The following is a 25529-nucleotide window of genomic DNA, read 5'->3' as shown; positions in this document are numbered from 1 at the left end:
ACCACTGACCCAATCCACATCCGGCCGGGGTCAAGCAGGGCTGCGTCATTGCGCCAACCCTCTTCTCGATCTTCCTCGCTGCAATGCTCCACCTCACATCAACAAGCTCCCCGCTGGAGTGGAACTAAACTATAGAACCAGTGGGAAACTGTTCAATGTTCGTCGCCTCCAGGCCAGATCCAAGACCGTCCCATCCTCTGTTGTCGAGCTACAGTACACGGCGACACTTGCGTCTGCGCACATTCAGAGGCTGAACTCCAAGTCATAGTCAACATCTTCACCGAGGCGTGCGAAAGCATGCGCCTTACACTAAACATCCGTAAGACAAAGGTTCTCCACCAACCTGACCCCGCGACACAGCAGACACAGCAGTACCCAACACCCCCCCACCCTCAGTTATCAAGATCCACGGCGCGGCCCTGGACAACGTAGACCACTTTCCATACCTCGGGAGCTGCTTATCAGCAAGGGCAGACATCGCCGACGAGGTTCAACACCGCCTCCAGTGCACCTTCGGCTGCCTAAGGAAGAGAGAGTTCGAAGATCAGGCCCTCAAATCTGGCACCAAGCTTATGGTCTCCAGGGCTGTAGTGATACCCGCCCTCCTGTATGGCTGAGACATGGACCATATACAGTAGACACCTCAAATCGCTGGAGAAATACCACCAACGATGTCTCCAAGATCCTGCAAATCTCCTGGGAGGACAGGCACACCAACATTAGTGTCCTTGATCAGGCCAACATCCCCAGCATCGAAGCACTGATCACACTTGACCAGCTCTATTGGGCAGGCCACATTGTTCGCATGTCTGACTCGCATGCCTAACACAAGACTCCCAAAGCAAGCACTCTACTCGGAACTCCTACATGGCAAGCGAGCCCCAGGTGGGCAGAGGAAATGTTTCAAGGACACCCTCAAAGCCTCCTTGATAAAATGCAACATCCCCACCAACACCTGGGAATCCCTGGCCCAAGACCGCTCTAAGTGGAGGAAGAACATTCGGGAGGACGCTGAGCGCCTCGAGTCTCATCGCCGAGAGCATGCAGAAAGCAAGCGCAGGCAGTGGAAGGAGCGTGTGGCAAACCAGACTCCTCACCCACCTTTTCCCTCAACGACTGACTGTCCCATCTGTGACAGAGACTGTTTCCTGTATTGGACTGTTCAGTCACCTAAGAGCCCACTTTTAAAGTGGAAGCAAGTCTTCCTCGATTTCGAGGGACTGCCTATGATTGACCATTATAGGCTGCTGTCTGGAGTAAGCGGAAACGGTGCAAGTGATGGGGACTTGGATGCATTCGCTACAAAATTGTTTTCAGTCAATCTCCAACAATTAAATCAAAGTTAGAACCCACTTTAACACTCCTTTTTCTGAAGCAAATATTTCTGTGGTGTATTATAATGTTAGTCTAGTAGAAATGTTAGCTTGCCTTCCTTCCTGTAAGTAGTTGGAGGCTGTGTCATTGAATATATTCAAGGCAGAGATCGACAGATTTTTGACCGATAAGGGAGTAAAGGGTTATGGGGAGCGGGCAGGGAAGCGGAGTCCATGATCAGATCAGCCATGATCTCATTAAATGGCGGAGCAGGCTCGAGGGACCAAATGGCCTACTCCTGTTCCTATTTCTTATGTACCTTAAGTAACACTTAAAACGGGCACTGGTGTCTTTCAAAAGTGTTTTGACAATTTATTTTTTTGCTATAGGAGTAGAGCTGTATGTCAGGTCCAAGTAACATAAGATGAGGGGAGGGATCTAGTGAAAATAACATAAACCTGAAGATAAAAGAAATAGGAGATGAGAGTAAAGCTGAAACCAAGGTAAAGAATAAGGGTAACAAACAGTCGGGGAACAGATACAGTTATAGAACATAAGTATAAAATTACTGTTAAAAATAAGTTGAGGGGAATAATGAATAAAAAACAAATTAAATTGCCTATACAGCAATGTAATCAGCAGCTTGATTTAAAAAAAATGGGGGAACTGGTGGCAATAATTTGTAATGAAGAGCCAGATGTAGTAGGGATGACTGAAACATGGCTTAATAAAGAACAGGTCTGGCAGTTAAATATTGCAGGATATAATGGTCCATGGATATTAAGGGAATCAAGGGATATGGGGATAGTGTTGGCAAGTCGAGTTGAGGTAGAAGATCAGCCATGATCTTATTAAATGGCGGAGCAGGCTCGAGGGGCCAGGTGGCCTACTCCTCCTATTGTTATGTTCTTATGTATTGCTAAAAAAAGTTCTTCAAGCTCTCTGTACAATTGAATGTTAAACACAACTTGCAGCTTGCCACGTTTTCTGGTGAAATCTGAAATCTTCGATGTAATGATTGTGTCGGTGGTAAATGCCATTGTGTCTGATGTATTAGTCTTGCCTTTTCGCGCATGTTGTGTTGTCTTAAATATGGGAAAGTTATACTAAATATTTAAATTTTTTTTGTTGCATAGAATGCAATCTAATCTAGAATTTACAGTAATTAAAGCTGCATCTGTGCTGTTGAATGTATTATTCCACAGTGGACAGAATTTACAGTTGCTCATCTTCAAATTCATCTGCCTTCACCTTGCCTGTTTCGCACCTGAAAAGCAGGCGACCAGCAGAGGAAATCTGGTAGGGACATTATGCACCCATTTTTCCCGCCTGAATCAATTTTTAGATGCGCCTTTAAATAGGCGCCCAGCACTTCCGCTCAAAACAGGTGAGAAGCGATTTAAATATGCGAATTAGGGCCCTACGCATGTTGTAGGCCCCAATTGCAACTTCTGTGGAGAAATGGGTGGCGCATGCACGGCGCATGCTGGTCCCACTTTCTCCAAGTGTTCAGTAACCTAACTGACAGTCCTTAAAGTAAACACTGGAGACCTCTCCAAAAAGGTGCATTTGGCGGGGGCGGTGGGGGGGGGTTGAAGAGTTTTGTGGGGTGAGGAGGAGCAGGTCCATCCTCATTTAACCCAGCATTTACTCGCCCCAAACGGGCTTTGCCTACCTGCTGTTTTTGCACCACTGGAAACCAGTGGACAGGCACACCACAGATACTGAATCCACTTGGTGCCCAAGTTGAAAATCCCCCAGCCTCCCGCCAATTTCAGCTATCTCCTTCAGCCTTTTATGGAGTTGTCCAGTGGGTTTGATATTGTATGAAGTATAATGCAAGAGCAATGTCAAGCTGGGTTTTAAAAAGCACTCAAGTGATTCATTGAAACTTCTGGGCACTTTTGTAGACTTGATTTAGAATTTTTTTTCCATGTTTTGAGAAAGCAGACAACTCTCGCAAAACTTTAGTGGCTGTGTAAATATGCAAATGCAGAAACCTCTGTAGCGGGAGTGCAGTTCACAGCTATCCAATATAACTGTTATCTTGCCTGCTGCAGACCTCCTGCTGTGACTGGTGGTACAGTATAACCACAGCATTTGTTTTGATCTGTTGTGCAGTCTATAAATTTTTTAACAAGAATTATTTTCCTTGCCAAGTACATGGATCTGCACAGCCTGAAAATCCTGTTAATGGGGGGAAAAAAACCTTCAGCCAGTTACATCTCTGCAAGGTGTACAGCACTTCCTCTCGTATAAACTAGGTTATAGCTAACCATTTCAGGTTATACATTCTTTGTTGAAACATTTCAGCAATGTTTTAGTATTCCCAAACTATATGCCCTGAGCTTTATCTTAAATCTAAGAACAGTGCTAAAATATATTGGATTATGCAATAACTTAAATATTCATGAAAATTGTGTGCAAGAATTTTGCTCTATATGCTTTTTTTTTTAATTAAAGATGAAATTGAATTTCAAAACTGGGCTAGTTTATGGGCAAGAGTAAAGAAACTAACACTGAAATGCATCCAAGTAATTTCAGCTGTTTTGCAGTTGACTGTGTTTCCAACTCTTCATTTCATTTTAATATTTTCAGGGGTTCATTTAAGAGTTGGATTCTGATTCAAATCTGATATTTCAGTGATGGTTATGAAAATTTTCTTCTTTAAAAGTATAGAGTCTCTATATAGATTAATATGTATATGGCCGTAAGGGATGTCTGGAGCAAACTCAGATTTTCAGCTCAAGTCTGTATTTCTGCCTTGTTTAAGTGTGCTTTCCTTTTCAATCAGTCAGTGTAATCTTATCTTACTCAGTCTGTTCATTGAAGTGATCCTCTTCGAGCCAGATTTTCAGTGCCTGAAAGCCACCAATTGGAGTTACCTTTCATTAATTACCTATACCCTGTAATGGAAATGTGGTGCTGAGAAGTATATCATAGACATGTATTTTCTCACTGGACTCCACAGCACGCAAGTTGGTGTTTGCTTCAGTTTTGCAGAGCTCTTACTGTTTCTAGGCATACTCTAGTCAAAAAAGTTGAGTATTTTTTTTAAAATGTGGATGGACGTAGGAGCAATTGCAGACAGGCCCTGTTAACTGGCATTATGAAAGTATCATTGGTATTAACAGCATTGTAGCTCATTTAAATACTGTGGTCAATATAATAACAGATTAAAGTCAGTTGCATCTACTATAATAAATGTAATATTTCTAAAGCAACATTTGAAAATTTGACATTTAATTATTCTGGCACTGACATACCTCAACAAGTTAACTGCAAAAATTAAATGAGCAGTAAACTGAGTGATGGATGAAATCACTTCAGAAAATGAGTCAGTGGACTGCTTATGTTGTCTGGATTCTCGGCAGTTAAAAATAGAAAATGCCAAACGGACATGGCAGAAAGTTTTAACTGTTAAGTGTTCAGCAATTCTTCCAAAAATATATTTGCAATAATTTTGACCGATGATTAAAGTGCAATCTTTTAAGAAAACATACACACTCCAACCCTGTGTCATCTTTCACTCCTCCCAAATGTTTGACAGCCAGTTCAAGCCCCACTACAGATTTGAACACCTAATCTCAGCTGACACTTAAAGTATATTACTGAGGACATGCTGAATTTTTTAGAAATTCAATTTTTCAGATGAGGTATTAAACTGAGGCTCTATCTGCCATTATTGGGTGGATATAAAAGATCCCATTGCTCTATTTGAAGAAGAGCAAGGAGTTTTAACGGTGTCCTGGCTAACATTGCTCCCTCAACCATCATCACACAAAACATTCTGTTCATTCATTTGTTCCTTGTTTTTGGGACCTTACTGTATTCAAATTGGATGCCATATTTGTTTCTCTCTTCCCCCAACGTTATTGTCCCTTTGCCCTATTTTCCCCCATTGTTGGTACACTTGCTCTCTGTTTTCTCTCACTCTCTCTTTCTCTGTCTCTATAACTTGCATTTATATAGCGCCTTTAATGTCATAAAAAGTCATAAGGTAATTCACACAAGTGGAACCAGACAAAATTTGATCCTGACCACATGAGATATTGGGGCAAGTGACCAAAAGCTTAGTCAGAGGTGGGTTTTAAGCAACACCTTTAAAGGAGGAGAGCGAGGCAGAGAGGATTAAAGGAGAGAATTCCAGAGCTCCGAGCATGGACAGCTGAAGGCACCGTTGTGGGGTGAAGGAAATCAGGAATTCATAATACGCCAGAATTGGAGCAAGAGTTTTCAAAGGGTTGTAAGGATGGAAGAGGCAAGGCCATTGAGGAATTTGAACACAAGGATGAGAATTTTAAATTTGAGGCATTGCTGGATCCGATGCCAATGTAGGTCAGCAAGCACGGGTAATGGATGAACAGGACTTGGTTAGGATAGGGTCAGCAGACTTTACGATGAACTCAAGTTTACGGAATGTGGAAGAAGGGAGTCTGGAGGTAACGAGCATTCTCCTCTCCATTTCCTACATGCATATGTATCACCTTTCTCCTGAACTGTCTTGTTTATCTCTCTCTCTTCATTCCCTAATTCATCTCCAGGTTTCTCCCCTTAGCTTCCTTTCAGTTTCTCAGTGCTGTGAACCTTGCACAGTTTGACAGCTTCCATTGGGCTATACAAGGATTGCTGTTGCTGTAGCCAGCCTGGATTAGCTTCACTGGAATTGCTGTTTTATAAAAAGATCTTTCCACCTGGAACCTGGATCAATTTTGCATTCCTTGCAGAAGAACACAAACTGCAAGGAATTTAAATACAACAGACACTAGACATTTATGTAATTTAAGAGCTGGAAGTCCATAGTATTCCGATCCACTTTAACCACTGGTTTGGTCCAAGATTTTGGAATAGATTTTCTGAGTTCTCACTTGATGTAAAGTAGCTGAGACACCCTGGGGCAGATTGGAAAATCACCGGTGCACTACTGTGATTTTCATCCATTGAAATTTACTCTTCAAAGTAGTCTTAGCTGGCAATTTGCTTTGTAAAAATGGCTGACCTGTTGCAAAATTCCTAAAATTTTGTGTTTAAACTCAATTTCCAATCTTTCTGTGGATTAAGTGAAAGATGCACATTAGGGTTTTCACCAGAAGTGATTAATTTTGCACAATTCACTGCTCTTTAACATATAAACATCCACGCTGATTTTATAAATTAAGAAACTAAACCAAACAATAAGTATTGTAATGCCCCAAGGGCATGACATTGTTCGAATTAAATGATATATTTTTAAACTGACCAGAGCTTGAAGTATTAGTTTTACACAATGGAGCACAATAAATCATAGCTCTAAGTCACAGGATCAAAAATGTGTCTGAAGAGATATCCATTTTACAAGTGGAACCAGGAAATTGTGAAAATACCTTCTGAGATAGCTATGGAATAATAGTGCTATGCAGAGAAAATGTCCTTTGTCAGTAGTGCTGCACCCTGAAGCAATTCGAAGCATTTCTTTCTGTAGATAACATCTGTGCTGCACAACAAGTGCTCCCATTTGTCATTTAAGTGCATTGTAATGTTTTACTACTTTAAAGGTGTTGTATAAAAGCAAGTTGTTATTGAGGAAGACCTTTGTTGATCAAGGAAATATGTTCTTTTTGCTGGGAGGAGGGATGAAAATTAGACTACATGGTTTAATTGTTCAGTCACATGCTTAGATTGTGACCTTGTAGAATAAAATTACTCATTTGACCCAGCAATTCTCTTGACATGTAAACAACACCTTTTCATTTTTATAGCGCCTTTAGCACAGAAAATTGTCCCACACTGCGTCAGAGAAATAATCAAAAGAATCAACACCAAGTCAAAGATGAGGCAGTGGAGGGGTTGGGAGAGATGGCGGAGAGGTATAGCTGCATGTTGTCAGAATACATGTGGAAGCTGACCCCCATGTCTGCAGATGATGTTGTCATGAGGCAGCATGTAGATGGGGAAGAAAAGCGGGCCAAGGATAGATCCTTGCGAGACTCCAGGGATAATAGTGCAAGAGTGGGAAGGGAAGCCATTTCTTGATGATCAGGTTCCAACTGGGTCAGTAAACCAAGGGCAATTCCACTCAGCTGGACAACAGAGGAGAGGCATTGGAGGAGGATGTAGTCAACCATGTCAATGGCTGCAGATAGGTTGAGAAAGATGAGGAGGGATAATGCATCATAGTCACAGTCACAGAGGATGTCATTTGTGACTTTGATTCGGGCCGTTTCAGTGTTGTGGCAAGGGCAAAAGAGGTTCAAACATGGGGTTGCAGGAAAGATGGACACCGATTTGGGAGATAACAACCATTCCAAGGACTTTAAGAGAAGAAAGGGAGTTTGGAGAAAAGGTAGTGGTTTGGAAGGACAGAGGGGTTAAGGATAGGTTTTTTGGATAGGGTCGATGGTATCTTTGAAAGAGTGCCTGATGGTACTTGAGAAGTAATTATTTACAATATTGGGTAGCATGGGGGGCCAACAAGGGAAGTTGGGTGCTCACCAGTTTAATGGGAAATGGGTCTCCTGGATGAGATGAGCTCATAAAGGGCATGGTGGTAGAGAAACTAGAGCGCGTGAGAAATAGCCAAGTTTAAGACTATTTCTGGTCACTTTAATAATCAGGATCAACTGTAAACCAATCTGTTGGATATATTGTGTTGAATCAGAGTTTAAGACAGAATATAACACACTAGTTATACAGCAAAAACATACAACCGTAACAGATAATTGATACCTATTCCGATCAGACAAATAGCTGCCGCACGTGAGCAGTTCTCTGGCTTGCAGTCTCTTTCTCTGTCTAGAGCTTCCTTCGCTAAAGCATGGGATCACTTGAGTGTTCGACCAGCTTGACTTCTGTTTCACTCTCACCACACACAGTTTGCGGTCAATTTTGATTAGGCTACTTTTATTCTCTCTAGGGATGGGCCTGACATGGGATATTGACAAGACCTTTTGATCTATTGAGGTTCCCCTAAAAACTTAATAGCCAATAAGACTTCTAGTTCTTTGTCACCATTTTGAATCAAGAACCCTTAAAGATATCTCGTAATTTTCTTGGCCACATGTCTTTGTTTATACTTTCACGAAGATGCTTTTCTTTGAAATCGTTTCATCTCTCTTATCCCTATTCTCTGGGGTACAATCCTGAAGCTCAAACCAGAAAACTGCTCCTTCAGACTCGTTATCTCCTTTATGACGTAGCAACATGTTTACGTTAACCCCCTCAATTTCCATCCATTCTAAATCTTCCTTTAACAAATTGTCTTAAAGATACATAAACAAAACTAAAGCTTTAACTTGAAAACCACAGATAATGGTCGTCAGAATGCTGTAACATCTCAGCAGGGTACCAAGATATTAGCATTTCTAAGCATTGTGAGTAGACACTTCGACTCCACTGCTAAACAACAATTTAAAACTCAGCGTTCGTATCAGTTTTATACATTTTTAGGCATCCCTTATTTCTAACGAGCTGTGTTTAGGGCACAAATGTAATACATGCTTGATGTCATTACTTCACTAGATAAAGTCATTCACAAAAGATCCATTTAAAAACTATTTTGAATCAAATTGTTGTCCTATTAACTATTGCCGTGTGCCTATTTTATACTTTGGAATTCAGTTTCTTGTTTTAAATTATTGTACAATACAGACCATTGAAAACATGTACATTTCTGAAATCACGCTCCGTTCTGTCAGTCTATCCATTTTCATTGTATAGTAAATAACTGTTATTAAAATTGAGGGGACCTGATCATGAATTAGATGTATTTTGCAGTAGAAATTTGTTTATTTGATCAATTTAAATAATTCATTCAGTATCAGTGCAAGAAGATGCATTCTCTAAAATGAGTCGTGTCATATATAATAATAAACAATAACAGTCCTTGGTGTACTCCACAAAGCATCTGCTTCCACTTAACTTCAATCATTGTGCAGAAAATGTTTATAACTGTGTAAACTGTATAAATCTGAGATTACCAATATTTATTGTGTCGATAAATATTTAAAGGGACAAATGCAAGACTTTTTGGCTACATTTATCTATTACATCTATCTATTTTTAATAAATGTGATTGGGGCTACTTACATTTTATATAGCCCAATCAATGGAACCAGAGCATCCCAAGGTGCTTCAGCCAGGAAAAAAGGAAAGCCATTGAGCATTGGGCCAAGTCTTCGGCAGTTCTCTGAGAAGGGTTTTCGGGAGGTTTTTGAAGGTGGAGTGCAGTGGCGAGGGGAAAAGATTTAGGGAAGGTCCAGAGAGTAGGATCTGCTGCCAAGAGCAGAAAGGGGAGAGGGAATGAAATCGGGGAACCAAGAGTTCGTGTAGGTTAGCAACGGTGCTGGTTATGGGTGAGCAGGACTTGGTGAGGGACGGGATGTAGACCATGGAATTTTGGGCAAGTTGGAGTTTTGTGGAGGTAGGCAAGGAAGGAATTGAGTCAAGAGATGATAAAAATATGAATGAGTGTTTTGGTACTCATAAGAGTGAGGTAATGGTGAAGACATGCGACATTGTAAAGGTAGAAGTAAATAATCTAGATGAATAGGATATGGAGCTTAAAACTAGATTTTCATAGAAATAGATGCTGAGGTTCCACAGTCTAGTTTAGTGCAAGAGAGCCAGCTGTTCCTTAATTGGAGACATTTTTGACTCTGACTCAAGTCTCACCGCAGAGAGCATGCAGAAATCAAGCACAGGCAGCGGAAAGAACGTGCGGCAAGCCAGTCCTACCCTTTCCTTCAACGACTGTCCCATCTGTGACAGGTACGGTGGTTCTCATTGGACTGTTCAGTCACCTAAGGACTCATATTTTTAGAGTTGAAGCAAATCTTCCTCGGTTCCGAGGGACTGCCTATGATGATGATTGAACACCGTGGGGCCGAAACTGATGGCCTTACCGCCCACTTCCGCCGACATTTCTCTCCGGGTTACACCCAATGCCAAACTGGCAGGAACAGCCCGCTGATGTCAGCGGACAGCCAAGTGGCGCAAATTACCTCCCGCCTGCCGTGATGCCAGATTGGTGTCAGCAGGAGTCGGCGCCAGCAGGGGGGGAAGGACCGCCGCGAGGAGGCTGGTCTAATCCCCAAGGTAAGTTTTTTTTTCAAAAACTGGAAAAAAAAGTTAGTGAACTTTTAAAATTTTTTTCACAGTGACTTGCCTTAATGGGTTCCCCTGAAGGTCTTCCGGCAAGAGTTTTACCACCAAGATTGGGAGCTCCCGCACAGTTTTGACGGTGTACGTCGCTCATTTGCCGCCGGCCCAACATAAATTATTTTTCATCAATTTCCCACCCAAAGTGCTGCCCGGTCTCTCGGCGGGACTTGGCCTTCACCAAGTTTGACCCCCATGTTTGGCAGATAGTCTGACAGTATATGTGTAATATATGTACATAAGGTCTGCCCACCAACAGGGGTCACTACCATCGGAGGTCCTAGGGTCATAGGTACACTCGTGCTGGGCCCAGTATATAACTTGAACTTCACCTTTGTATCTTCACTTCTGGAAGTCATTAAAGACTAACCAGGTTATACCTAGTCACTGGCTCACAGTACGGAATTTGTTGTATCATTTCATACACTACAACTGGCGACGAGGCAAATGCAAACCCACGCAAAAGTATGGCGAGCACAGCACGATCGAGTACTGTTTGAATCTCTCGAGAATTCCATGAGGGAGAGAATGGGGGAGATTTCATGGATCGTCTTGATCAGTATTTCGTGGCAAACGACCTAAACAAAGACTAGGATGCAGAGAAGCACAGGGCAGTTCTTCTCACCGTCTGTGGCCCCACGATCTATGCACTCATCAAGAATCTGCACTCACCCACTCTTCCTACAGAAAAGGATTACAAAGAACTATGTGCTCTAGTTCGGGAACACCTTAAACCCACGGAAGGAATCCGCCTCTCCAGATATCGCTTCTATACGCATGTTCGTCCAGAAGGCCAGGACGTAGCAGCATTTGTTGCCGACCTGAGACGTCTTGCAGGGCCTTGCAAATTTGGGCCTGCACTGGAAGACATGCTGCGTGACTTTTTCGTGATCGGGGTTAACCACGAGGCGATCTGAAGTAAGCTGCTGGCTGCGGAGACGCTGGACCTCAGCAAGGTCATTGCCATCGCCCAGGCTTGCAGGTCCATGCAGAAAAGCACAAAGCAGATATCGTGACAAAACAGGAACTCCACAGCAAGTACTGTACAAAATGATATCGACGGCCGGCAAAGCTGCACATGGCAGGGCTTACTCGACTGCGTCTGCAAGACCAGGAGCCGCTCAAAGCCCACCATCGGGCGCAAATCTGAACTCAACGTGTTGGCGTTGCGGAGGCAATCACTGAACCCACCAGTGCCGCTTCAGGCAGTATGTATGCAGAGGGTGTGCGAAGGCGGGGCATCTTCAGCAGACGTGTCCACAGCAGAGAAAGCGAGCTGCGACACACCACGTGGATGATGATCAATTCAGCGTGGATCTGGCGATGCAGCCCAAGGCATTTGAGAGCTCCGAGGAGGAAGTGTATAGCGTACGTGTGTTCCTAACAAAGAGCCAACCGATAATGATAGAGATAAAACTAAACGGCGTGCCGATATCCATGGAATTAGACACGGATGCGAGTCAATCGATAATGAGCCAGAGGACTTTCGAAAAGCTGTGTGAGACCAAGGCAGAGACACCCAAGCTGAGTCCGATAAATGTGAAGTTGCGTACTACACCAAAGAGCTCATACCAGTGATTGGTAGTGCAGCACTAAGAGTATCGTACGAGGGAGCGGTTCATGACCTACCGTTATGGATTATCCCGGGTAACAGCCCATCGTTATTCGGCAGGAGTTGGCTCGAGAAAATAAAATGGAAATGGTACGATATCAAAGCTTTGTCATCAGCGGATGATGATTTGTGTGCTCAAATGCTGAGCAAATTTCCCTCACTGTTTGAACTGGGAATTGGCAGCTTCAAGGGAGCCAAGGTGCAGATTCACCTAGGCCCAGACACAAGGCCCATCCATCATAAAGCCAGTGCGGTCCCGCACATGATGAGAGAAACGATCGAGCTCGAATTGGACAGGCTACAATGCGAGGGGGTCATCTCACCGGTCGAATTTAATGAATGGGCCAGTCCCATTGTTCCGGTGTTAAAGAGCGACGGTACGGTCAGGATTTGTGGAGATTACAAGGTCACGATCAACCTAGTTTCAAAACAAAATCAGTACCCGCTACTGAAAAGCTGATCTGTTTGCAACGCTAGCCGGGGGGAAATCGTTCACCAAATTAGATCTAATGTCGGCCTACATGACACAGGAACTGGTTGAATCGTCAAAGAAACTTACATGCATCAACACGCACAAAGGACTGTTTATTTACAACAGGTGTCCTTTTGGCATTCGTTCGGCAGCAGCCATATTTCAGAGAAACATGGAGAGCCTATTGAAATCCGTCCCCAGGACCGTGGTATTCCAAGATGACATCCTAGTCACAGGTCGTGACACCACCGAGCACCTGCACAATCTGGAAGAGGTTCTGCATCGTCTGGACAAAGTGGGACTCGGGCTGAAACGTTCGAAGTGCGTTTTCATGGCACCAGAGGTTGAATTCCTTGGACAAAAGATTGCTGCAGATGGAATCAGGCCTACAGACGCGAAAACAGAGGCCATCAAAAATGCGCCCAGGCCCCAGAATGTGGTGGAGCTGCATTCGTTCCTGGGTCTTCTCAACTACTTCGGTAACTTCTTACCCAAATTGAGCACAGTATTAGAGCCTTTGCACAAGCTGCTCAGGAAAGGAGACGACTGGGTATGGGATGAACTTCAAGACAGAGCCTTTGAGAAGGCTAGAAATCTGTTGTGTTCCCACAAGCTACTGGTACTGTATGAACCATGCAAGCGTCTAGTTTTGACCTGTGATGCGTCATCCTATGGGGTCGGCTGCGTACTCCAGCAAGCCAATGAGTCAGGCAAACTACAACCAGTTGCATACGCGTCTCGAAGCCTGTCCAAGGCGGAAAGAGCCTACGGCGGGGTAGAGAAAGAGGCTTTAGCATGTGTTTATGGAGTAAAAAAAAATGCACCAGTACCTGTTTGGGCTTCGCTTCGAGCTGGAAACCGATCACAAGCTGCTTATATCGTTGTTCTCGGAACATAAAGGTATTAATACCAATGCATCGTACCGCATCCAGAGGTGGGCGCTGACATTATCTGCCTATGATTATGTCATTCGCCATAGGTACTAACAACTGCGCTGATGCATCGAGCCGGTTACCGTTGCCCACACCTGAGGTGGAAACGTCAATGCCCGCAGAGCTACTCGTGGTCATGGATGCCTTTGAGAGTGAAGGATCGCCTGTCACTGCTCAACAAGTTAAGACCTGGACCAGCCAGGATCCGACCCTATTGGTTGTAAAACGTTGTGTTCGTAACGGGGACTGGTCGACCATCCCCAAGGAAATGGGTGATGAAACCAACTGTACAGCTGTCGCAAAGTTGAGCTTTCCATCCAGTCCGACTGTTTACTGTGGGGTAATCATGTTGTAATGCCCAAGAAAGGCAGGGCGAGATTTGTACGGGAGTTACATAGTACGCATCCTGGTATTGTCATGATAAGGTCCCATGTTTGGTGGCCTGGCATTGACTCTGTCTTAGTCATGCGTGCATCAGTGCAGTACTTGCATGCAGTTAAGCAATGCCCCAAAGGAAGCTCCGCTCAGTCTGTGGTCATGGCCATCCAAACCGTGGTCTAGAATCCACATCGACTTTGCGGGCCCCTTCCTCAGTAAAATATTTTTTGTGGTGGTGAATGCATATTCCAAATGGATATAATGTGTGATCATGTCATCCAGCACTTCCACTGCCACCATTGAGAATCTGAGAGCCATGTTTGCCACACATGATCTACCAGACATCATTGTCAGGGACAACGGTCCGTGTTTCACGAGCCTGGAATTTGAAGAGTTCATGAAATGCAACGGCATAAAACACGTGAGGTTAGCCCCGTTCAAACCTACGTCCACTGGTCAAGCGGAGCGGGCAGTTCAAACCATCAAGCAGAGCCTGAAACGCGTAACTCTCGGTTCCTTGCAGACACACCTGTCACGCATACTGCTCAGTTACAGGACAAGGCCACACATGCTCACCAGGGTCCCGCCTGCAGAACTATTGATGAAGGGAGGCCTCAAAACCAGGCTCTCTCTAGTCCATCCTGACCTTAACGATCATGTCGAAACCCGACGTCAACGCCAGCAGTGGTATTATGCGACATATCTGTAAATGACCCAGTGTATGTACTTAACCATGGTCAAGGGTCCAAGTGGTACCCGGGCAATGTTACGGATAAGGCGGGTAACCGGGTGTGTATGGTTAAGCTCAAGAATGGGCAGATGTGCAGGAAACACATTGATTAAATCAAGCTAAAACACACTGACGAACCGGAATAGTTGGAAGACTACACCGTGAGCTTAGACGACCAACCAACTCACGTTCAGCCATCAGAAGAACCCACTGTGGTCAACGCCCAGCCCCAAGTCGTGAGAGACTCGGAAAGCACTGGGATTGTACTGAGACGGTCAACCAGGGAGCAAAGGGCTCCGGAGTGTCTGAACTTGTAATATGGACTTGTGCCAGGAACTGCCAGGCAAGGGAAGGAGGGGGTGGGGGGGGGAAAGGGAGGGGCGGGGGGAGGAAGGGGAGGAGAGAGAATGATGTAATGTATGTACATAAGGTCTGCCCACCAATAGGGGGCACTACCGTCAGAGGTCTTAGGGTCACAGGTACACTTGTGCTGGGCCCGATATATGACCTGAACTTCACCTTTATCTTCACTTCTGGAAGTCATTAAAGACTGACCAGGTTACACCTAGTCACTGGCTCACTGTATGGAGTTCATTGTATCATTTCATACACCACAGTATGGAGGTTCTTGGGTCTAAAAATAAAGTAAAGCTGGTTACGGTCAGCATATGTGTGGAAGTTGACCCCTTTGCTACATTTAAAAAAATAATTAACGTGCAGTACACTTTTAAGTGCATATTATTATATTAGATTCTCCAAGACCAAAAATGCTCCATTATTGGCAGACAACTTTGATATTTCTTCTTTGTGCTCAGTAACAGGTTACCTGTTACTCAGGAGCAGTATTGTTCAAGTCTCCACACTTCAGAACATTATTATTCACCTGATGATCCAGATTTTCTACTGCACTCAATGTAAAACTGATTTTGACCTATTTTGAGTACTGTTCTCAATGTGGATAAATTGTGCTTTTTCAGATGAGCTGCGACGTGCCCATGCAGAAACTGGTGATTCAGAGCATGAGATACAGCAACTACACCAGGAGTTGAAGGAAGTGCAGGACTTGGCCAGAATCAGCAAACAAAAATGTTTAGAAGTGCAAGGTGAACTTAACATTTTTTTTATAGCGACTGCGATGAAAAATGGCTTGATTGATAACAAAACCCACTGATTTTCAGGTCATGCAGCTCAAGGTTATGAAGTTCCAGTGTCGGAAAGTAGTTTCATTTTCTTTGAATCATAGTTCACACATTCCAGGTAATACTGTAGTTTTCAATGGTTCAGGTCAAATAGTTCTAGCAATGGTTTGTGGGAGAAAATTAGGCACTGGCAGAAACTGCTGGTCTTCTGGTATGAATAGTTTATTTTTGTTCAAACCGATTGTTTTTGTTTGAACCTGGTAACTTGATTTATTCATGTGGATCATTATTTTAAAAATTGTACTATTTTGCTAAGTGATCCAGTGTCTTTGTTCTCCTGCTTTTACTAGTTTAATTGTACATTGCTAATGGGGGGGACTGCATGAGAGAAAATGGAATTCTAAAAACAAACTTTAAAATATTTTTGGCTGCATTTTGAAGATTTATAGTTTTAAAAGCTTGAATGCATTTTTAATGGATTATTTGTCCGTATTCTGGAAAAAAACCAGGAAAGACTAACTTTGCTAAATCCAGCATGAAAAATGCTTGCGATACATCATTTTCAACACAGGCACTGTCATCTCCATTCTAGACCGAAGTATTTGAAGATTTTGCTGCAATCAACTGATGTATATATTATTTTAAAGTTTTAATTTGGAAAGTACTTTTGCCTCTCATAGTCTAATGTTTAGGGGTACACCTCATAGAACTTGTAGGGTCGCGTAGCCAAGATTACTACCAGAATCATGATAGTTCTGTGCTCTGAAGGATTACTCTTAAGATGTCATTTTTGTCATGGGTACTTTAAATATTAGAAATACAACACCATGTAGCATAAACAAATTGGCACTTCCAGCAAGCAGCAGGATCTAATACTGTGAAGGAGATCAGAGTTAAACCTTGTTCTTTGATTTAAACGATTTACAGTGTAAAATTATCAGAAACTTGTATTTTTACCAATTCTTTCAGAGTTAAGAATTGTGTTATAATTAACAATTGAAATTTGAAATGTATGCATAGATTGTTATCTTTAAGGTGTAAGTATGTCTTCTGCTACAAATTGCTTCAAGTAAAGCCTTGAGTGGTTTATATTATTTTGCAAACGAGCTTCATTTCCAAGACCTCTTCCATTCACTTTTGTAATACCATCTGCTTTCATCTCTGCTACTTCTCCAACGCCATTCTTATGTATTAGAAAATAATTCTCGTACTTTCTACTTTTCTAAATGATAAGTGAATTGTCAGAAGTGGGGATGGTTGTGGAGGATTGCAGAGTGTTCAGTTCCATTCGCAACTCCTTAGATAATGAAGCAACCCATACCCGCGTGCAGCAAGACCTGGACGACATTCAGGCTTGGGCTGATAAGTGGCAAGTAACATTCGTGCCAGGCAATGACTATTCTCCAACAAGAGAGAGTCTAACCACCTCCCTTTGACATTCAGTGGCATTACCATTGCCTAATCCCCCACTATTAACATCCTGGGGGTCACCATTGACCAGAAACTGATTTGGACCAGTCACATAAATGCTGTGGCCACAAGAGCAGGTCAGAGGCTGGGTATTCTATGGCGAGTGTCTCACCTCCTGACTCCCCAAAGCCTTTCCACCATCTACAAGGCACAAGTCAGGAGTGTGATGGAATACCCTCCACTTGCCTGGATGAGTGCAGCTCCAACAACACTCGAAGTTCGACACCATCCAGAACAAAGCAGCCCGCTTGATTGGCATCCCATCCATCACCTTAAACATTCATTTCCTCCACCACCAGTGCACCGTGGCTGCAGTGTGTACCATCTACAAGATGCACTGCAGCAACTCACCTTGGTTTCTTCAACAGCACCTCCCAAACCTTGACTGCCTAGAAGGACAAGGGCATCAGGCGCATGGGAACACCATCACCTCCAAGTCACACACCATCCTGACTTGGAAATATATCGCCGTTCCTTCATCGTCACTGGTTCAAACTCTTAGAACTCCCTCCTTAACAGCACTGTGCGAGTATCTTCACCACAAAGACTGCAGCAGTTCAAGAAGGTGGCTCACCACCCACTTCTCGAGGGCAATTAGGGATGGGCAATAAATGCTGGCCTTGCCAGCAACACCCACATCCCAGGAACGAATAAAAAGATGTATCCTGGCCAATTCTACTATTTACTTGAACTTGTTTTGAAGTTAACAGTGGTTCAAAGTGCACTATTTGATGCAGTTTGTTATGTTATTTCTTGGCAGCACTACTCGAAGCAGAAAGAAAGGCCCATAAACAACAGGCTGCAGAATCAACCAGACAGAACCAAGTGTTGCAAGGTAAGCTTGCACAAAGCTGCTTACTTGATGCATGTTGACTTTGGAGGTGTTATGACAAAGCAACACTCCTCACCAACCGATATTTATATCACCTTTCTTTAGTTTTGGACAGATTCCACTGAATCAGTATTAATAACTTACCTTAATTTTATCTTTAGAGCATTGGTTACATAATGCTATCTTTAAGGCCTCTAGTTAGAAAACCACAGATAAATTTGTAATGGAATAGCATGGTGGTAAATGGAAATTCATGTAGCCCTACTGCAAAGATATTATAATAATCCTGTTGAGCATTCAAAATAAATCCAAGAACCTTAGCCAATTAGAATTGACCCAAAGCATTTACATTTAAATAGTAATTATTGTGTGATTATTACATTTGACGATTAAGAGCTTTCAATCAAGTGAAAATGAATTTTGTTTCTTCTGTATGCAGCTCAACTCCACGAATTACAAAAGGACATTGAGATCCTTCGAGAGGAGAAAGAGACTGAAATTGTTGAGACCCGTGATCAGTTAGCAAGTACCTATGAAGAGATTGTGGCTTTGCGACAGACAGCAGTAGAGGCAGCGACAGGCCGTGAAAGTGACATTGCCATTCTCCAAGGGGAGTTGCTGAAGGTGCATACTGAGCTTGAGCGATGGCGGCAAACTGCCTCCGAGTACGAATCCGAGATCGTAAACCTTCAAACCAAGCTCGATCTTCAGACCCAGCAGCAAAAGGATAAACAGAAAGTGGAAGCAGTCCAGTTGCAAGGTGAGGAGAATGGAACTGCACATGTGCAGATGATATTTCCAAGATCTTTTGCTGCTTTTGATGTACTCAGCAGCAATACAGTTTTTGATGACACTGATATTTTGGTGGTAACCTCTACCTCTACATTTACTGGATCTAGCTATTTATGCTGTACTGCTGGGACATTTTACTGTCGTGTTTCTTTTTCACCGATTTGAAAATATAGGTATGACTGTACCATGATGTATTTGTGTTTTCATAACCAATCCCTCAGTCTATACATCACCACTTGAAGACCTCCCCTGAACAGGAGTAGGCCATTCAACCCCTCAAGTTTGTTCCACCATTCAATGAGCTCATAACTGATCTGTACGTCAACTCCATTTACCAGCCTTTGTTCCATAGCCTTTGATACCCTTACCTAATAAAAATGTATCCGTCACAGTCTTGAAAATTTCAATTAGTCCACCAGTATCGGCCTTTTGTAGTGGCGGGGGTGGGGGTGGTGGAGTGGGGAAAGAGACGGAGAGAGAGAGAGAGAGAGAGAGATATGTCTACTATCCTTTGTGTGAAAAAGTGCTTCCTGATTTCACTCCTATGTGACCTCTCTCTCGTTTTAATCTGTGCCTCCTTGTTCTGGATTCCCCCATCAGAAAAAATAAAAACTTGCATTTATATGCAGCCTTTCATGGCCTCAAAGCGCTTTACAGCAAATGAAGTACTTTGAAATGTAGTCACTGTTGTAATGTAGGAAATGTGGCAGCCAATTTGTGCACAGCATGGTCCCACAAACAGCAATGTGAAAATGACCAAATATTTTTTTTAATGATGTTGGTTGAGGGATAAAAATTGACCTGGACACCATGGAGAACTCCCCTGCTCCTCTTCAAATAGTGCCATGGTATCTTTTACATTCACCTGAGAGGACAAACGGGGCCTCGGTTTAATATCTCATCTGTAAGATGGCACCTCCAACAGTGCATCACTGCCTTAGTACTGCACTGAAGTGTTAGCCTAGATTTTGTGCTCAAGTCTCTGGGATGAGTCTTGAACCAAGAACTTCTGACTCTGAGAAGAGTGTGCTACTACTGAGCCATGGCTGACATGACGAATATAGTTTAACTACCCGATCGAAGCCCTTTATCATTTTCAAAACCTCGATTAGATCACCCCTCAACCTTCTAAACTCAAAGGAATACAAGCCAACTTTATGTAACCTGAACTCATAATTTAACACTAAGCCCTGATATTCTGGTGAATCTGTGCTGTACCCCTTCCAAGACCAATCTTTCCTACGGTTCGGTGGCCAAAATTGAACGCAGTACTCCAAATGGGGTCTGACCAAGACTTTGTGCAACTGAAGCATCACTTCCTCAATTTTGAATTACAACCCCTTTGAGATGAAGGCCCACATTCCATTAGCCTCTTTGATTACTTTTTGTACCGGTGCACTAGCTTTTAGTGATTTGCGTACTTGGATACCTAAATCCATTTGCTCCTGCAGCTCCAAGTCTCTCGCCATTAAGAAAATATTCTGATTTGTCTCTTGGATCCAAAGTGGATTACCTCACACTTCCCCACGTTGAACTCTATCTGTCATAGTGTTGCCCACTCACTTTGTCTATGTTCCTTTCTTTTCTTCCTACTCCCATACACACTACTTACTCTGCTTTGTGTTATCTGCAAACTTGGATATACAACTCTCTATCCCTTTGTCCAAGTTAATATATATGTAAAAAGCTGACCTGAAGAACACCACTTATCACATAGTACCAATGTAAGCCTTTCCATTTAGCTTGATACTGTCTATTACCTCAGTTGTTGACCATCTAATTGATTACATTTAATAGCAGAAAAGATTACCTGCCAAATTGTTGTTCTCCTAGTTTAAATTGCTTTATAAGGTTCCTCTTTCCCTGAGGGTATTGCTATTCAATCAACTAGTTAATTGAGGCAAATGCTTAGAGAAGGAAATTATTTTAATTGCAGTAACCTGGATTGACACTTTGTCTATTGATTGTATGATGGATTAGGTCTGTTGTCATCGGTGACTGTGTGACCACCTTTGCAGTAAATCCAGAGTTTTATATTAATAGGACATGCAGTACAGGTATGAGGGAACTATGGTTTTAGTTCTAAGGCCAATTTCCTGAGTTACTGAAGTGGGTGGCAGAAAAATATAGACACTAAAGTTTTATGTTAACCAAAAATATTAATGAATATGGGGCAACGGTAGATATATGGAGTTGGGACACAGATCAGCCATGATCTCTTGAATGGCAGAACAGGCTTGAGGGGCTAAATGGCCTACTCCTAAAAGCAAGAAGTAATACTGTTCCTAGAAGTAGTACATTTTGTGAAGTAGTACATTTTTGTAGGAAGAATGAGGAGAAGCAAGATGATCTAAACAGTATAATTTTAAAGGGGGTGCAGAAATCGAGAGACCTGGGGATGTATGTACACAAACTTTTGAAGGTAGCAGGATAAGTAGAGAAGGTTGTTGTTAAAGCATATGGGATCCTTGCCTTTATTAATAGAGGAATAGAGTACAAAAGCAAGGATGTTATGCTATACCTTTGTAAAACACTGGTTAGGCCTCAGCTGGAGTATTGTGTTCAATTCTGGGCACCATACTTTAGGAAGGACGTCAAGACTTTAGAGAGGGTGGAGAAGAGATTTGCTGGAATGGTACCAGGCATAAAGGACTTCAATTATGCAAAGAGACTAGAGAAGCTGGGATTGTTCTCTTTAGAGCAGGGAAGATTAAGAGGAGATTTGATAGGTGTTCAAAATCATGAATATAGCAAATGAGGAGAAACAGTTTCCAGTGGCAGAAGCATCGGTAACTGGAGGACACAGATTGAAGATGATTGCCAAAAGAACCAGAGGCAACATGAGGAAACATTTTTTTACACAATGAATTTGTGAGTTAGAATGCACTGCCTGAAAGGGTGATGGAGGCAGATTCAATAGCAACATTCAAAAGGGAATTTGATAAATACTTGAAGGAAAAAAAATTACAGGGCTGTGGGGGAAGAGCAGGGAAGTGGGATTAATTGGATAGCTCTACCAAAGAGTGGCACAGGCACGATGGGCCGACTGGCCTCCTACTGTGCTGGATCATACTATGCTTCATTCTATAAAAGCTAATCCTGTTTATCAAAGTAACGTCCCTGGAAACGTGCAGTTAGGCCCCTAAAACACGAAGAACTGATTCAACATTGAATTTTTTGGTCAGGGAGAATTCTGTACAATTTTATTTCACCCCTACCTAGTGGCAATTTATGCCGGAAGGTACAGCGTCTGCATTTCACTGTCTGATATACCAGCAAATATCATCATCATAGGCAGTCCCCACTCTTAGCATGAGTTCTTATATAATGCAACTATAGAATGCCTGTCAATCACATACAGTCTCACCAATTTAGGAGTTCCAACTTCAAGGTGAAAGGAACCAAACATAGTTAATAAAATGTGAAGTTAGTCCAATTTCTAAACTGAATTCCCGTGTATTTTTATATTAAGTTACCTATAAGAAAACCTGAGCAGAGAGGGAATATTACATTTGTAGAACCTCCAGTGCTGATAGAATTCTTACTCTTATTATTGCAGTTTATTGTAACTTGAGCACAGCTCTTAGTAAAACACAGCTATCGCAACTGAAACTACAGTTAAGATTGAAAGGAGTTTTGCAAAACATGATGCATCTATAGCTCATTTTCGGCTCTCTGAATTTGACATGCACTTTTTGCACGTGCGATTTCCTTGTCCTCTGCACCACCACCTCCACGCACGGATTAAACTATTAACCTGGATTAACATCCCCTCCCCGCCACATGCCAAGACCTTGCTCTGATCACTGAATAGTTGGAACTCCTATTCATACTTTTTGAATCTAAGCATCATCACACACCTCACAAGCATCGTGTGTCACGATCTCTGTTCTTTTAGTTTTCATTTTATATTCAGTCACAACTGCATTCATTTTTAATTGCATATGATGTTTGTCAGCAAAGTATGAAAGTGAAATGTAATTATTGTAGATGAAGTGACCTTTTACCTACCTATTGAACAAAAAAGAGAAACTGACTATATTCTTAAAGCCAAGTTTAGATTATTAGTCTTGATAAGAAGTGGCCCAATAATATTTTGTTTGTTGCACAGCACCACAGTAGACTGACAGTAACATGGTGTTATTACGAATTAGTTAAGAAAGAACGTGCCTTTATGTAGCAGTTTTCATGTCCTCGCAACATCCTGAGCACTTCATAGATGATGAAGTACTTTTTGTTATGTAGTCAATTATGTAGGCAAACGCCAGCAACCAATTTATGCACAGCAAGGTGATGCAAACAGTATTGAGATAAATGACGAGTTAACCTGTTTTGGTGATGTTGGTTGAGGGATAAATGTCAGCCAAGACACGAGGAGTTTTCAACTGCTCTTCATCGAATAGTGCCATGGAATTTTCTCTGTTCACCTGAACCTACAGATGGGGCCTTGGCTTAATGTCCCATCTGAAATACAGCAGCCTCAATACTGCACTGAAGTGTCAACCTAGATTATGTGCTCAAGCTGTAAAGTGGGAATTGAGCCCACAACATTACCCAGTAGTATATTCATTTAGAATTTACAAAAAGATTCTTAACTCATTAACCAGATTTATTTTAGGCCTTTTTGGAGCAATTTTAATATAGGAGCACAATTCACATTGGAATTTTTGTTTCTATATATGGGGCAGTGCATACTTCAATTTGTAGTATACAACCTGGGAAACAGCATTGTTAATGCATTAGGATGAAGAAACATAATCTAACTTTGGGTTAGGTGTCTGTTTTTGCACCAAAATATCAGTGTTGCCTTATAGGTCCAGCAACTGAGTAATCTCTAATCTGATTGGATTTGGCACATTAACCAAAACAGAGGGTTGAGTGGTGACTATTTGATACAATCCAGAAACAAATAATATGCTGGACATAAAACAAACCGTGTACTTCTGTCATTTATCTTTTCTGTAGAGCTTTCTGCAGAGTTTGGTCATTGGATTTTCTAGGGTCACAATTTTGTCCCTACAATGCATCCTTGTACAATGGAAAAAAACATTATAACCTTAAAACTGCAATGCCTCGTAATTATTTTCAACCAGAATTTTTAGGTGTAGATGAGATGCTAAGAAATAATTACCACTGGGGGAAATGGTCTGCTTTATGTTTCCCATGTTAAGTGATAAAGATCAATGCTATGGGATTTATGTACTCTTACTCCTGGTCTCTGTTATGCATGGTTGAGTTTGACTTTACGATTGGTTAGCGGCATAAAAACACACACCATGTGTCCCCATCGGCCAGCTGCCACTTTCCACACGAAATGGGTGAGAATGAGGCCCAGCAGTTAAAATCTTCCAGGCCTCTGACAAACACTCACACATAGGAGTCCTATCCACCTTTGCAGGGAGTTAAAATGAGCCCTATGGCATCCCCACTAGTGCAGGGTGGTCACATATAAGTTGTCCCCTGCAATTGTCTGAATGTTACGGCACTTTGAGAAAGGAGGAAAAAAAATGTTATGCACTCCCCAGTGGCTATTCAATAGCAATATAGGCAGATGCCTTGACAACAGGTAAACTGCCCATTCACACACTCCCTCAATCTGTTGGAATAATTTTCAAAGTAGGAGAAATTAACTTGTTAAAAAGCAAGCAGTACGATGAAATGAATAACTCCACTGTTGTGGAGTTCAGTTCGCAGTTTCAAAAATGAAAACTGACCTTCAGAATAGATTTCTATCACAAGTTACCCCTTCAGTGAATTACTAGTTGACCTTGAGTTTTATTACGTTGCAAAGTTTTACCATTTATGGACTTGTCAAAATTGGCACGATTGTAAAGTTGGATTTGACTTTCATTGGTTGTCTGTCAGGATGGGAGGGAATCTGCCCAACAGCCATAATCTGAATCATCAGGCGCATGGAAATGAGTGAGAGAAAGTTTAGGTCACCAGATTCTTGCCAAAATACTTGTACAATGAGGAATATTCATTTTAGTCATTTTGTTTTCTTTTGGGCATATTTGAAGTCTAATAGATTTTTTTTTCCAAATCCAGTTGAGTATGAAATCTTAATTGTTTAATAGCAAATTGTATTTTTTTGTTTTGGACTGGTGATTTAAGTTTTCTCTCTGGCACATACTTCAGTTGAATAACTCAGCAGACTAATAGTTTGGTTAACAATTTCTGTTCCTGTAACTGGGGGCATTGTCCCACAAGGCCAGAACATTTTTAGTGTTTATATATTTTGTTTTGACTCCCTCTAACAAAAAAAATCATGATATCACTCCCAACCAATTAGAACCAGCATTCTGTGCAGGAGAGAACACCCTGTTCAATTGGAGGAATGTTGTCAGTGCAGTTATACTTGGCTAATTGTGCATGAGTCTTCATTTAAAAAAAATATTATACATGGTAAATATATTCACTTTGTTGACCTTGATTTTGAGTCAAAATATTCATTTTTAAATTATTTGCAGGTACAGGAATCACTCTGAAGTGAAGAAGCATTGCCTTTTATATTCATGCCTATTCATCTGGGATCCTGTTTCAGTTCCATGTTGCACATTAAAGAATTGTGATTTGTTGCTGCTTCAGTTTCTTATAAATAGTTCAGAACCCCCATTTATTTTAGTAGTTTATTCTATCTAAAAATTAGTCATAGACAAGTAAGGAAAAGCGCACAAGTGTATGCAGCAGTAAGTTGCTGATGGAGAAATTCACTTATTTAGC

At 42.1% G+C, this 25529-nt stretch overlaps 1 protein-coding gene across 7 annotated transcripts in view; it reads left to right on the top strand.

Moving 5' to 3' along the window:
• Positions 1-25529, top strand: part of slmapa (sarcolemma associated protein a) — a 242193-nt gene that overhangs the window by 204791 nt on the left and 11873 nt on the right. For all 7 annotated transcript variants that reach the window (XM_070895262.1, XM_070895261.1, XM_070895266.1 and 4 more), the window contains 3 exons: positions 15551-15676; positions 17943-18017; positions 18454-18774. In XM_070895262.1, the coding sequence (XP_070751363.1) occupies positions 15551-15676; positions 17943-18017; positions 18454-18774 (522 nt within the window). The remainder of the gene's footprint in view (positions 1-15550; positions 15677-17942; positions 18018-18453; positions 18775-25529) is intronic.

This window comes from Pristiophorus japonicus, chromosome 12 (assembly GCF_044704955.1).
Source record: "Pristiophorus japonicus isolate sPriJap1 chromosome 12, sPriJap1.hap1, whole genome shotgun sequence".
Taxonomy (NCBI): Eukaryota; Metazoa; Chordata; class Chondrichthyes; family Pristiophoridae; genus Pristiophorus; species Pristiophorus japonicus.
Note: the sequence above shows the minus strand (reverse complement) of the source record. Positions and strands in the feature narration are given on the sequence as shown.